The sequence below is a fragment of the Silene latifolia genome, chromosome X (genome assembly GCF_048544455.1).
Source record: "Silene latifolia isolate original U9 population chromosome X, ASM4854445v1, whole genome shotgun sequence".
NCBI lineage: Eukaryota > Viridiplantae > Streptophyta > Magnoliopsida > Caryophyllales > Caryophyllaceae > Silene > Silene latifolia.
Genome location: NC_133537.1, coordinates 30737701 through 30750483, shown reverse-complemented (window position 1 = coordinate 30750483; position 12783 = coordinate 30737701). Strand labels below are relative to the sequence as shown.

Here is a 12783-nt window from a genome sequence, read left to right as displayed (position 1 = left end):
TATCACCGTAATTATTTAATAAAATTTTATAATAAAATTTATTAAACTATAATTAATATTTTGCTGAGATCTATACAACATTTATTATGTTTGTATTTAATTTCAGCTATAATTAATACGTGTATTTAAGGCTGAGTTAACACGTGGCGCATCCACAACGTTTCAACCCAGATTATATATATATATATATATATATATATATATATATATATATATATATATATATATATATATATATATATATATATATATATATAGTGTAAAGATCAAGTGAGTCCACCTCTTACATTTGAGTCCATAAATCTTCCTTAGAGCCTTTGGATGAGGGAGATGGAGGGCTGAGATTGTAAGCAAAAAAAAGGAGATTAATGTCTAATTAAACACTCTCCCTCTCTACTTTACTAATCCATATTAATTAAAAATTAATCCACTATATAAAATTTATTTTTCCACCCACATCTCTCACATCTCACACAATTATCATCCTCTCATCTCTCTAAAACCCAAATAAATCAAAACCAAAAAAAAAAAAAAATCACCACCCACCATCTTCATCGTCCCCTCCTCTCTGCTCTTCACTCCCACCAGCCGACAACCACCACTCCCCCCGGCAACCTCCACGGCTCCACTTCACTACCACAAAAAAAAAAAAAAAAAAAAAAAAAAAAAACTAGATCTGAATATTAAAAAACGAGATCACCACCAACCACCACCTTCTAACCATCACACCACCGTCACTTCTACACAGCCACAACACCACCAACTTCTTCCTCCACCACCACTGGCCCACGCATCACACCACAACACCACCACGATCCCGTCACCACGCACAACTACCACAACTATTCCGCACGCAGCCACCACCAAGTCGCCACCACTACCAGGTTTTTTTAGATCTGGGTTCGTGGTTTCGTGGTGGTTGTGGTACGGTTATGACGTGGTGGTTGTGGTACGTTGGTCGTGGGGGTGAGTGGTTATTGTTATTGTTTTTTATATTGTTCTCCCTGCCATTCATCTCTCGTTTTTCAGTTTTTTTTGTTTTTTTGTTTTTTTGCTTTTTTGGAATTTATTGTAGATTAGTTTATAGTAGATTTTTAGGTGTTGGTTTCACGTGTTGGTTTTATCAGGTTTTAGGTGTAGATTTTTTTGTTACATTGTTTTTTAGGTGTTGTTTTTATCAGATTTGTTATTGTTTGTTTATTTAAATCAAGGAAAATTTGTTGATTTAATTTCTAGTAAAGTTAAAGTTACACTTATCTTTATTTGATATGGTGATAATTTCAGATTTTGTTTCAATTTTCGGTTTTGCTTTTTTTTTTTTTTTTTTTTTTTTTTTTTTTTTTTTCAGATTTCGAGTTCTAGATCTCGTTTTTTTAGATCTTGTTTTTATTTTGTGATTTTTTTTATTTTAGTCTTGCATTTACTAAGTACATCTCATATAATTTGTTAATTTTAATCTTAGATATATTTAAAATGTCGTCTCCTCATTTTTCTTCAATTGTTGTTATATTAGATCGTTTTATTTTAGTCTTAGATCTAATAAATAGATCCAAGGTTAATTGTTGATTTTCATCTTAGATGTGCATTTTTTTCTCCTAAAATTACTCTTTTTTCTGCTAAAATTACACTTTTTTCTGTTAGAATTACACTTTTTTCTACTAGAATTACAATTTTTTTTTTTTGCTACAATTACACTTTTTTTGCTACAATTACACTATTTATGCTAGAATTACTCTTTTTTTTGCGGCTAGAATTAGTCTTTTTTTGCTAGAATTAGTCTTTTTTCTTCTAGAATTACTCTTTTTCCTGCTGAAATTACTCTTTTTTCGGCTAAAATTACTCTTTTTTTCGGCTAAAATTACACTATTTATGCTAGAATTACACTTTTTGTTGTTAGAATTACACTTTTTCTTCATTAAAATTACACTTTTTGTTGTTAGAATTACACTTTTTTCTGTTAGAATCACACTTTTTTTCATTAAAATTACACTTTTTTCTATTAAAATTATACAATACTTTTTTTAGCTAGAATAACACTTTTTTTCTGTTAAAATTACACTTTTCTTCATTAAAATTACACTTTTTTCTGTTAAAATTATACTATACTTGTTTTTGCTAGAATAACACTTTTTCCGGCTAAAATTACACTTTTTGTTGTTAGAATTACACTTTTTGGTGTTAGAATTACACTTTTTTTCTATTAGAATTACACTTACCTCTATTGGACTAATGTTACACTCTCAATGGACTTGGTCATATTCTCATATTCTCATTGGACTAATGTTACACTCTCAATTGACTATGGACTTGGTCATATTCTCATATTCTCATTGGACTAATGTTACACTCTCAATGGACTAAAATTACATTCTCAAGGACCAAATTATACTTTTCTGGACTAAAATTACACTTTTCTCGACTAAAATTACATTCTCCTTGACTAAAAATAACAATCTCATTGGACTGAAATTACACTTACCTGGACTAAAATAACACTTTTTGTCATTAAAATAACACTCGTAAAATGCTAAATTACAATAACTTGTGATAAAATGACAAAAATTCAAAATATTATTCGTTAAAATCACTCGGAAAAGATTGAAGTTAAACTTGTAAAACGCTAAATTCTCGAAAATATTTCTTAAAATTACACTTTTTGCCGTTAGAATTACACTCGTAAAATCCTAAAATGTCGAAAACTTGTCTCGAAAAAAAAAAAAAAAACGGTAAAAAAAGCGAAACAAATCGAAAACTTGTCTCGGAAAAAAAAAAAAAAAAAGAAAAAACCGAAACAGAAAAATGTTAACAAAATTTTCATAAACTTTGAAGTATAAGACAAAATATGGTGTTAATTGTGTATGATAATGAATTAGTGAATGTGTTATTAAAACTAGAGAGAGAAGTGAATTCATTAGTGTTAAGTGTGTTTTTTGCTTTCAATCTCAACCTTCCACCATGCATGATCCAAGGGTTGTGGGAGGGACTTATGGACTCAAAAAAAAAAGGGACTTAGAAGAACTTTGCTCTATATATATATATATATATATATATATATATATATATATATATATATATATATAAGATGAATTTGGGGATTTAGGGTTATTGAATTGGGGAAATAAAATGAAATGTATTTGGGGTAATCAAAGTTGTAGTATAGCAGGGTAATTTGGGTAATATGAGAAAGTTGTCATTTAACGAGTTGGAAATAAGAAAAAACGATGTTCGGGGCATAAATACGGTGGTGGACTGGTGGTTGGGGAATAAATAATGAAGTTTTGGTGTTATTTGTAAAAAAGCAAATATAAGGTGGTAAATTGTAAAAATATGTAAATACAAGATGGCTATTTGTAATTTATCCTAAATATATATATATACACTTTCCAAATAATGGCGCGACACAAACCCGATATGATATTAATGGGTTAAGGTTGAGGCTTGAAAACCCATTTATGTAAGCGTGTCAGCACGAACACGACATGAGCTTTAATTGGGTTTGATTTGGGCTGAAGGGTTCATGACATGTTTACATATGACCCGAACACAAACCCGCACAACTCGATATGTTCGTCAGATCTAAGTGTAAGAGCATACACATTGAAGAGTATGTCATCTTCCTCTTATTTCCTCTCTTTCCTTCTATATTTTTGACACCTCATTTCCCACTATCTCCATCCTCCTCCTAAGTTTTCTTCTATTTTTTTCCCACATAAAAAAGGATCCTCTTATTTATCCTTTCTTAAATTTTTAATGACCAAAAACTAAAAAAGAAACAAATTATATGCCACATGGTGGAAATGCATGACTAATTGGCACAAGGGCCTAGGTTGTACTTCCTCTAAAAATAGAGGAAGTCTTCCTCTTCCTCTTTCAAAGAGGATGTCTAAATTGATCCCACATTGAAGAGGACATCCTCTTAGATGAGAAAAGGTGCTAAAAGAATGTACCATCCTCTTCAATGTGGATGCTCTAAGGTGACGTTAGGCCGCAAATTCAACCATTTATTTTATCATCTAGGCCAAGTTCTGGTTAGAAGACGTCGTAATATTAAAGCTTTCTTCTATTATTATGTCTTACTAGACAATCATCATAACGTGCCATATAACGTATTCTTTTAAAATGCAGAAGGGTACAAGAACACAAAATATTATTTAAGATAATTGTATGCATGAGACGATCTAAAAGAACTCATATACGGAGTATTTTGTTAGTAATGAGACTAATGCATGTCAGTTAGTCTTGCTAAAGACGGGTCGGAACAAGTGACGGGTAATGTCACTCACAAAATGGATAGAGGGAACAAGGTGGAGGCACCCCCATGTGCTTCCCTCTCTCCTCTATTTGGGTTATTTGTGAGAGGAAATGGTATCCGTCACTCCGGAGTGACGGATATGTGCCGTATTCAATGAGATTTTGTGAATGCTTTATATTATTGGTCTCGTTCCACGCTTAAGATTAGAGGTGGCAAATGGATCAATCGTGTCGGGTATAATAAAGTTGAGTTAGTTTTAGTCGGGTTATTTCAAGCTTGTCATACATTCGGATCGGGTCATCTTTGGTTCCGAGGCAATTTAGGTGACCTGTTGCCGGGTCACTTCGGGTCGAGTCATTTCCAAGTATATGGGTAATTTTGGGTTGGGTCGCTTTTGAGGTTAATGGCTAAAACACTTTAGCTAATACTGTTTTGAGTAAGCAATACTATTTTGCAATTTAACTATTTATTAATTAAGAACCGCTGTAGCCAATGAAACTTTATTTCGGTAGATAGTTTTTTACTAAATTATTGAGAGACCAGTGTCACTCGTAAACAACAATGAGTTAGATATGACAAACAGATCGGGCCTTGTCGAGTTCGTGTTTGTGTCACATGTAAACATGAATCCTTCAACCCAAACCCGACCTAATTAAATCCATATCGACACACTTACGTAAATGAGTCATTAACCCTCAACCCTAATCCATTAATTTCGTTTAGGGTTCGTGTCATGTTAATATTTGAAAAGTGTAAGTTTATTTATGTAATAGAGGATCAAGAAAAAATAAGATTAATTTCGTAATAAGTCATTCTTATCGGGTTCGAATTTAGAGAGTATAACTCAAACTAACCCAATTAAATCCCCATCATGTTAACCCACTTACAAAAACGGGTTATTAAACCTTAACCAAAACCAATACCAAAATCAAAACCGCCGGGTTTGTGACGAGTTCGTGTCATGTTTTCGAGTCATGTGATTGTTTGTCAGCTTTACCGTGAGTAATCCTCTCGTTAAGACGTCGATGATAACTATACCCAACCATTTAACTAGACGCAAAAGGGCTAAAACCAAGAAATTAGGGTTACGTCAACTCCAATTCGTCAACGAGTAAAAGCTAGAGAGAGCGAGGGTAGAGACGAAGAGAGATAAGGTTAGAATTCTGCGTTTTAGGTTACATTTTTCCGCAAGGTAAATTACCAATTTCGTTAAACTTCAGTTTCTTGCTAAGAATTTTAACTATTTCTTCGTTTTTGCTTTTGTCAATTAACTTTTCGCTCTAATCTCAATCTTCTTGATTTGTCATCACTTTTTTAGAGTGTTAATTGGAAATTAGGGTTCACAGGTTTAGTAATTAGGGTTGAGATTGATTTTTGTTGGTTTAATAATGTCGATGATGATGATGATGTTTGTGTGTGAGATAGAGGTGTGCTTATCATGTGCAGGACACGTGAGTGAGGAGAGAGAAAGAGGAGAGGAGAGAGACTTCGTGAGGTTTCGTGAGATTTCGAGCGGAGATAGAGTGAGAAACGTTTTGTCTTTAGGTTGTTTTTGGTGTTCGTTGCGCTTCGCTTGGTGGTCGTTGCTGTCATGGATCGAAAGCTTGTGGTGAGTGTTTTTTCCATTGATGATGTTTAATTATGATTGACATTGATGTGAAAATTTATTGATTCTGTCGAAATGGGGGTTATTTTAGGTACTTGGTATTCCATGGGATGTTGATACCACTGGATTAAAGGAATACATGATTAAGTTTGGCGAATTGGAGGACTGCGTTGTTATGAAGGTATCGTCAGCTATATGATTTATGTATTCATTTTGAATGAAGAACGGCATAAACTTTATTGGTGCATCGAACTTGAATTTTCATTTTTCGTGATTGTTCAGAGTCACTTAAAGGAATATAGACTCCCTGGTAATTAGGGAGTTAGTCAATACTATAGTTCATTTGAAATGACACCTTCTGATGTTATGTCTTATGGCGTTTCTATTTCGTGGATAAGTAGTGCTACTATGCAGCTCCCAAATTATCATGCACAACCATTTTGTTTTCCAGTCTACTCAGTCAGGATGGTTGCATAACTCTATCATCTTTGATTTTGATTGTTTCATTTTTCATTGGTGTTCTAACTATCGACTATTTGCACCACCTAGTGGAAATTCTCATATTTTTAAAATAATAGAGAGAGGGTGTAGGAAGAAGGAGAGGAAGGAAAGATTTGAGCTGGGGACGACCAGCTAATTGGTGCTATTTGGTGGGTGCCTCACTGCAATTGTATGAAAGAGTGTGCATTTGCCTATTTTCAAATGGAGAGAACAACCAATAAGTTAAGAGTAAGTATAGGAAGAACTTGTAGGTTGCTTTGCTTACCGGGTTGTGAAAAATAAGTTCATGTTAAGGATCGTGTTGGGTGTTGTGGATGAGAGAGATATAGGAGAAGGGGAAGACTAACATAGGCGTGTCTTTTTGCATAATAGATGTGTTTCCGTACCCATATCCTCATTATATCCTCATTTTTATGACAGGACCTTGTATCTTTAAATTTTAGTCATGCCGAACCTGACACTTGGATATGTACCCGTGTCCGACACTCGTACCCAAGTCAGGCTAACATAGCATGTAACCATTCCATAATCTGTGCTTAAAGATTGCAACTTTCCAAAAAAAAGTTCCCAATGGACAGACATTCTTGCATCTATAGCGATATTTATTCGGTTTTCAATAAACTGAATGCCAGTTTTACTGCATTTAAGAAGGTAAGAATATGCAGTATCAAGACTCTCAACGCAGTGTGGCTAGTGATGAACCTGAACTATATTTGCAGTTCATCTATTCGAAATAACTTTGGAGATATGAAGATGATTTAGTGATCAAACTAGTATGTGATGTATAGGGACTTTGATTTGCCTGTATATGTTTTTAGTTCAGTATTAATTGAGCTGTAATGAAAGTTGTACATTGTTCTCTGGTGATCACATCACACGTGTCTATGACAAGATCTTCCTACCACTGTATTCTTAAAGATCCAGATCCCAGAAAGTGTCTGTTATAAAATATAATCTTAGAAGGCAGTTTGTTTGGTGTCCGTGCTTCTCATCCAATTACTTTGGTTGTGTCTACAAGACTTACCGCTATTGAGATAAATGTCAAAGATAGGGAAAGAGAAACAAGGGAAAATGGGGTAATCGTGTAGTCTAATTGATTAGGGAGTGGTGTAACTTAAAAAGTTGGACAAATGTCCGTTGCGTGATTGTAATTCTCAGTGGGCACGTAGACGTAGTAACTAATTAGTTTATCACCTCAAAGCCCATGATTTTAAATTTCTTCATTTAGTGTTTTTTTGTCCATGTCAATGCATTATGTTATTTCCATATTTCCAATCGAGCCAAATACTTATTGCTCTTTGGTTTTGAATTATGATGGAATAAATCAAAATGACTCACTAAAGTGGCTGCCCTTCTTTCTCTTGTGAAGTAGCGGTCCTTCAATGTAGTTCTGGACGCAATTTTCTTATTGGGTCAGTGAAAACAGCCTTTTGTGTTGCTAACACAAGGGTAAGGCTGCGTACATCCGACCCCCCTTACCCCGCAATTTACGCGAGCCATTGAGACACTTGGGTAATGTTGTTGTTCTCGGGGTTTATACTTAACATTTCTTTACTCGGTTTGTCTGTGGTAATGGTACTCAAGGGATTAGAGCGTGTGTTCCTTGTGCATTTAATGATTATTCATTTGTAATTGAGTTGTCTTTTCTTTTTCACATCACTAATCCAATATTTTCTCTTGCTGTTTTTAGGAACGCAACACTGGGAGGTCACGTGGCTTTGGATATGTGACTTTCTCTTCTGTTGAGGATGCTAAGGTCAGAAGCTTTGAAATCTTTAGGTCCTTGATCCTCTGCAAAAAGTGTTTTATTTTTGATGTTTATCTACATTGTTGATGTATATTGAATCTCCTTCCTGAATTTCAGAAAGCATTATCTAGTGAACACATCCTTGGTGGCAGAGCGCTAGAAGTTAAAGTGGCAACACCAAAGGTATCTTGTATTGAAATAATTTAAACTTTCATTATCAATGTATTGGTTACATCTTTTCATTTTCTCCATGCTAGCGTGTTACATTTTGCCTCTTTGTGGACTTTGGTGTTCTTACTACTTAACATGTAAATGTTTGCAGGAAGAGATGATGAGATCCTCTTCCAAGAAGATTACCCGGATTTTTGTTGCTAGGATTGCTCCTTCTGTCACTGAATCTACCTTTCGGAGGTAAATTTTGATGCCCATCACAGAACCCGGGAATAGATTATTCTCTTTTATGATGTGTGAATTTGTTACTTCCAGTTTTTAGTTATATCCTTACTTCTTCCTGTTGTGGTCTTGCCCTTTGAACAGCCATTTTGAGAAATATGGAGAGATCAACGATCTCTACATGCCCAAGGTTAGTTCTGATACTCATCTGCAGGGTTTTACACACACACATTTTTTTTCTTTCCTGTAAATGTAAGTTTAAATTAAACCTCTACTTGTAGGACCCTATGACGAAAGGCCACCGTGGAATTGGATTTATTACTTTCGCTAGTTCAGGTAAACCTTATTTAGCACAGCTGCAGCATTTCCTTCTTATTTTGTATTGTTGTGTAAGTTTTTCCAGCAAATATGCTCCTACCTTCTTAATGGAAGGACGATGCTTAGAATTTGTCAGTTTGCTTTCTGGGTGTTGAACTATCTGATTATGATACAACGCTATATTTTGGTAATAGAGTTTAAATTTTGGACAATTGTATGCCAAGATTCTTTGGAATTGTTCTCACATAGGGGTTAGATTATTTCCTTATCATGATGCCCTGCGCGTTTATGCATCCTGCTCGCTTCAGTTGTTTTTGCTGTGAATTGAGTAAGTTGCGTTTTAGGGCAGCTGGACATGTAGCTTCTTCTCATGTTTATGATATATGACTTTTCCTCTTTAGAATGAGACCCTTATTTGGCAGTGTGGATGTGGCTATAGATATAGGAGCCTTCAATTTTGTTTGGAAAAAATAGACCAAGGTATCTAGTTGTTTAACTCCGCAGGGATTAGCACTTGGAGTGAGACACAGGTTCTGTAACTTTTCTTAATTTTTTTTTTCACAGTTTCATCTTCCTGTAGATTGTTTTATTCAAACCTCAGAACCTTTTCTTCCCCCTAATTAAAGTTTAGGCCCTAATGCCCTATATTCCTATAGCAGAGAATCCCTGGTTTGCTTGGTCTATGCAATCTTGAAGAACATGTTAAATTAAATTCAAGCTTGCGGACTTGCTAATTTGTTTAGGACTTGAGGACAACAATTTAGTGCTTGTACGGTGACATGAAAGCTGAAATCTATTCTTTTGTACTCAAAGAAAATTCTATGCTTGATGCAGAATCTGTGGACAACCTGATGAAAGATACTCATGAGTTGGGAGGTTCCACTGTTGTAGTTGATCGAGCGACACCGAAGGTAATTCAATTCTCTCTTTAGCTTTTGTGTCAAGGTAATGTTGTTCTAAAGTTTGAGTCTATTTAGTTGATCTCTTCTGTTTTTTGATGTTTGCAAGAGTTTTGTCAGTGTTGAATTTAGGATGACTGAAAATTATTCCAACATTTCTTCAGGAAGATGATTTCCGCCCTTTTAATAGAGCTCCTAGTAGAGCTCCCTCTCATGGTGGTTATGGTGCTTACAATTCTTACATAAGTGCTGCTAGCAGATATTCAGCATTAGGTGCTCCTACCATCTATGATCATCCAAGTCCTTATTATGGGAGTGAGATCTTATCTTACACTTTCTCTCTAAAGATTTTCCTGTTGCTTGCAATAATGCCACAAGTTTTTGATTAAAAAAAAAAAATCAAATCACAATTGTCAGGGAATCCAATTAGAGGAGGAATTGGCGGAAAAATATTTGTTGGAAGGCTTCCGCAGGAGGCAACTACAGATGATCTTCGCCAATATTTTGGAAGATTTGGTCGCATTTTGGATGTGTATATTCCAAAGGTAAGGGTTAGATTTCCTTTTTAACTCATGTTTCATTCGATGCAGGTGCATAAAACTCCTTTGGTTCTGTATTTTTCGTTTTAGTAACACAATTACTTTCCTGTTTCCTAACTATTTTGGCTGTGGGTTATTCGTAGGATCCAAAGAGATCTGGGCATCGTGGTTTTGGCTTTGTTACTTTCGTTGAAGACAGTGTTGCAGATCGGGTGGCTAGACGATCTCATGAGATATTAGGACAGCCGGTAAGCATGTCTTTTTAGTTTGTTTGTGTTGTATTTACCACGAGCTGTGGGAGGTGGAATAACTATTCTGTTGCTAGCTTGATTATTTAATGATGAGATTTGAGAAATACAGCTGCAATGGAAGGCATGACGATTTTGATTTTATTAATTAAATAGTTTTATTTTGTAATAAGTGGCCACAGCTGAGCTGCATTTGATTCACCCAGGTTGTTTTTGGATTAGGCTAAGGGCACTTAGGGCAGTATTGCCCTTTGAGTTGAGTCGGGTTGGCTGGATCATTTTCAGTCCAAAATTCCAAATTCGGTAATGGTTGCGAATTACGGTATTATGTTACGACGGTTTGATGGCATCTCCAAATTTCTTAACAGTCAAATTTTTTCGTTTGGCAAATGTAGAATAATTCCCCCACATCCCCAGGCACACATTGACACACACTTTCATTTACAAATGTGCCGTAGCCCAAACCTGTCCCTAATTTGGGAGTATTTTTGTTAAATTTCAAGGGCCTTGCAAACTGTAGATAGAAATAATCTATCTTCCCTTACTTTTGAGCATTATATGTTACCCCTCTGTCCAACTAAATAGTTTACGTTTGCTTTATTTTGTGAGGGGAAAATAAAACAAACGTAAACTATTGACTGGAATAGAGGGAGTAGTTTTCAAATCCAAACACCCCACAATTTCAAATCTCTCTCACAAAAAGGTGGGCAGATGGTGTTTGGATTTGAAGGGAGGGAGTATCAAGATTGTTGATCATGATGTTTTAGTATTCTTCCAATTGGTAAGGAGCTTTCAGTGAATAGAATTTAGTTTGTTGTTAGTATTATGGTTGCAAACTTTAGTACTCCCTCCATTTCTTTATTGATGCAAAATAGCCAGTACAAGTAATATTTAACACTTTATATTGTTTCTCAATTTATGAGTTTGAGATACTTGAGTTTCCCAAACAACGGATTTGATTCGGTAACTATAATTTATCTTTGTCTGCTCTAGGCTTCTAGCCAATAGCCATTGGTCATGACAGCTGTTAGGTCTTCCACAAAGTTGGTGGTTGATTAATCACCATCTTCCTTTCTTGTAGGTTGCCATAGATTCAGCCACCCCAGTTGATGAAGGTGGCCCCAGTGGAGGTCTTATGATGGACACCCCCGAGCCTTATGGCAGCTATGGTCCCATGCGTACTTATGGTCATGGAAGAATGTATGGCAGCCTAGATTATGATGATGTAAGATTCTCAAATCATTTACTGGACTGATGCAACTTATATTGTCAATAATTTTTCTTGTCTTAGTTACTACTCCCTCCCAAATTTTATCAATCTTCCTCTTTCAATAAAATATACTCCTCACATATATTAGAGAAAGGGAAGATACACATCACTTGGAGGAAGTATAACTTATACTCAGTATGTGATTTATTTTGGTCTGTTTGTTTACTTGCATGCTTTTAACTTGTGTATTGAGATTTCGTGGATTGTTCATGTTGAACTTTCTTCTGGTGATTGGATTTTTTTGTTCTCATTTTTATTCAAAGTGACTTACAAGTTACAATGGCTAATCTTTGATGTGTTTTTTCTTGAAGTGGGGTTATGGTGTTGGCAGCTCAAGGCCTTCTAGAGCAGACTGGAGGTACAGGCCGTACTAGATGGCTTAAAGCCGTAAATGGCAGGTTAATGCTTGGAGGTTAATGTGTGTAAACTCTGAACTCCCTGGAAATTCATGGCTTTGATTTTAGAATTATAGAGATTATACCTGGAAGTTGGGACCCATCCGAAGCCACAAATATAATCTTTGAATTATTGTGAGTTATTGTTTAATAAAATTTCTGATTCTGAATTGGATAGCCTTTAGTTTTATTTTCAGTCATGTTTTTAACTTTCAATTTTCCTGAAAAATTGAGTTTCCTTTTGTGCTAATGTGATGCTGAAAGTTGGCATTTAGAAGTTTCCATATTTCCAATGGAGCCAAAGACTCATTACTCTTTGGTTATGGATTATAATGGAATAAATCAAAATGGCTCACTAAAGTGGCTGCGCTTCTTTCTTTTGTGAAGTAGCAATCCTTCGATGCAGATCTCGGCGCAATTTTCATCTTGGGTCATTTGGAAATGTACCTCTTTGCGTTCTTAACAGGTAAAGGTCACAGACATCCGATCCCCTACCCAATTTGCGGGAGCCATTGAGGCATTGGGGTAATGTTGTTGTTTAGCCTATACGTTAAACAAATAGAGTATGTGGTTCTTATTTAAGGAATGACGTGTGGGGTAAGAGATGGGGGTAAT

General features: G+C 35.3%; 1 protein-coding gene across 2 annotated transcripts; it reads left to right on the top strand.

The window, feature by feature from the left end:
* The first annotated feature begins 5276 nt into the window (after nucleotides 1-5276).
* LOC141623187 (uncharacterized) lies at nucleotides 5277-12338 on the top strand. 2 transcript variants are annotated; one of them, XM_074439270.1, is made up of 14 exons: nucleotides 5277-5444; nucleotides 5699-5861; nucleotides 5950-6039; nucleotides 8050-8115; nucleotides 8224-8289; nucleotides 8429-8517; nucleotides 8644-8689; nucleotides 8781-8835; nucleotides 9652-9728; nucleotides 9881-10031; nucleotides 10134-10261; nucleotides 10399-10503; nucleotides 11585-11728; nucleotides 12085-12338. In XM_074439270.1, exons 2-14 carry the CDS (start codon nucleotides 5844-5846, stop codon nucleotides 12145-12147), a joined length of 1098 nt encoding a protein of 365 aa, XP_074295371.1. In that variant the 5' UTR covers nucleotides 5277-5444; nucleotides 5699-5843; the 3' UTR covers nucleotides 12148-12338. The 2 variants fall into 2 exon arrangements, with proteins under 2 accessions (XP_074295371.1, XP_074295372.1); XM_074439271.1 differs by having other exon boundaries at nucleotides 5289-5406.
* The last annotated feature ends 445 nt before the right edge of the window (nucleotides 12339-12783 follow it).

Coding starts and splice junctions, on each gene's coding strand:
- LOC141623187 (XM_074439270.1), top strand. Junction 8,116..8,223: donor CTTCTGTTGAGGATGCTAAG/GTCAGAAGCTTT, acceptor CCTGAATTTCAG/AAAGCATTATCTAGTGAACA. Junction 9,729..9,880: donor TTGATCGAGCGACACCGAAG/GTAATTCAATTC, acceptor ACATTTCTTCAG/GAAGATGATTTCCGCCCTTT.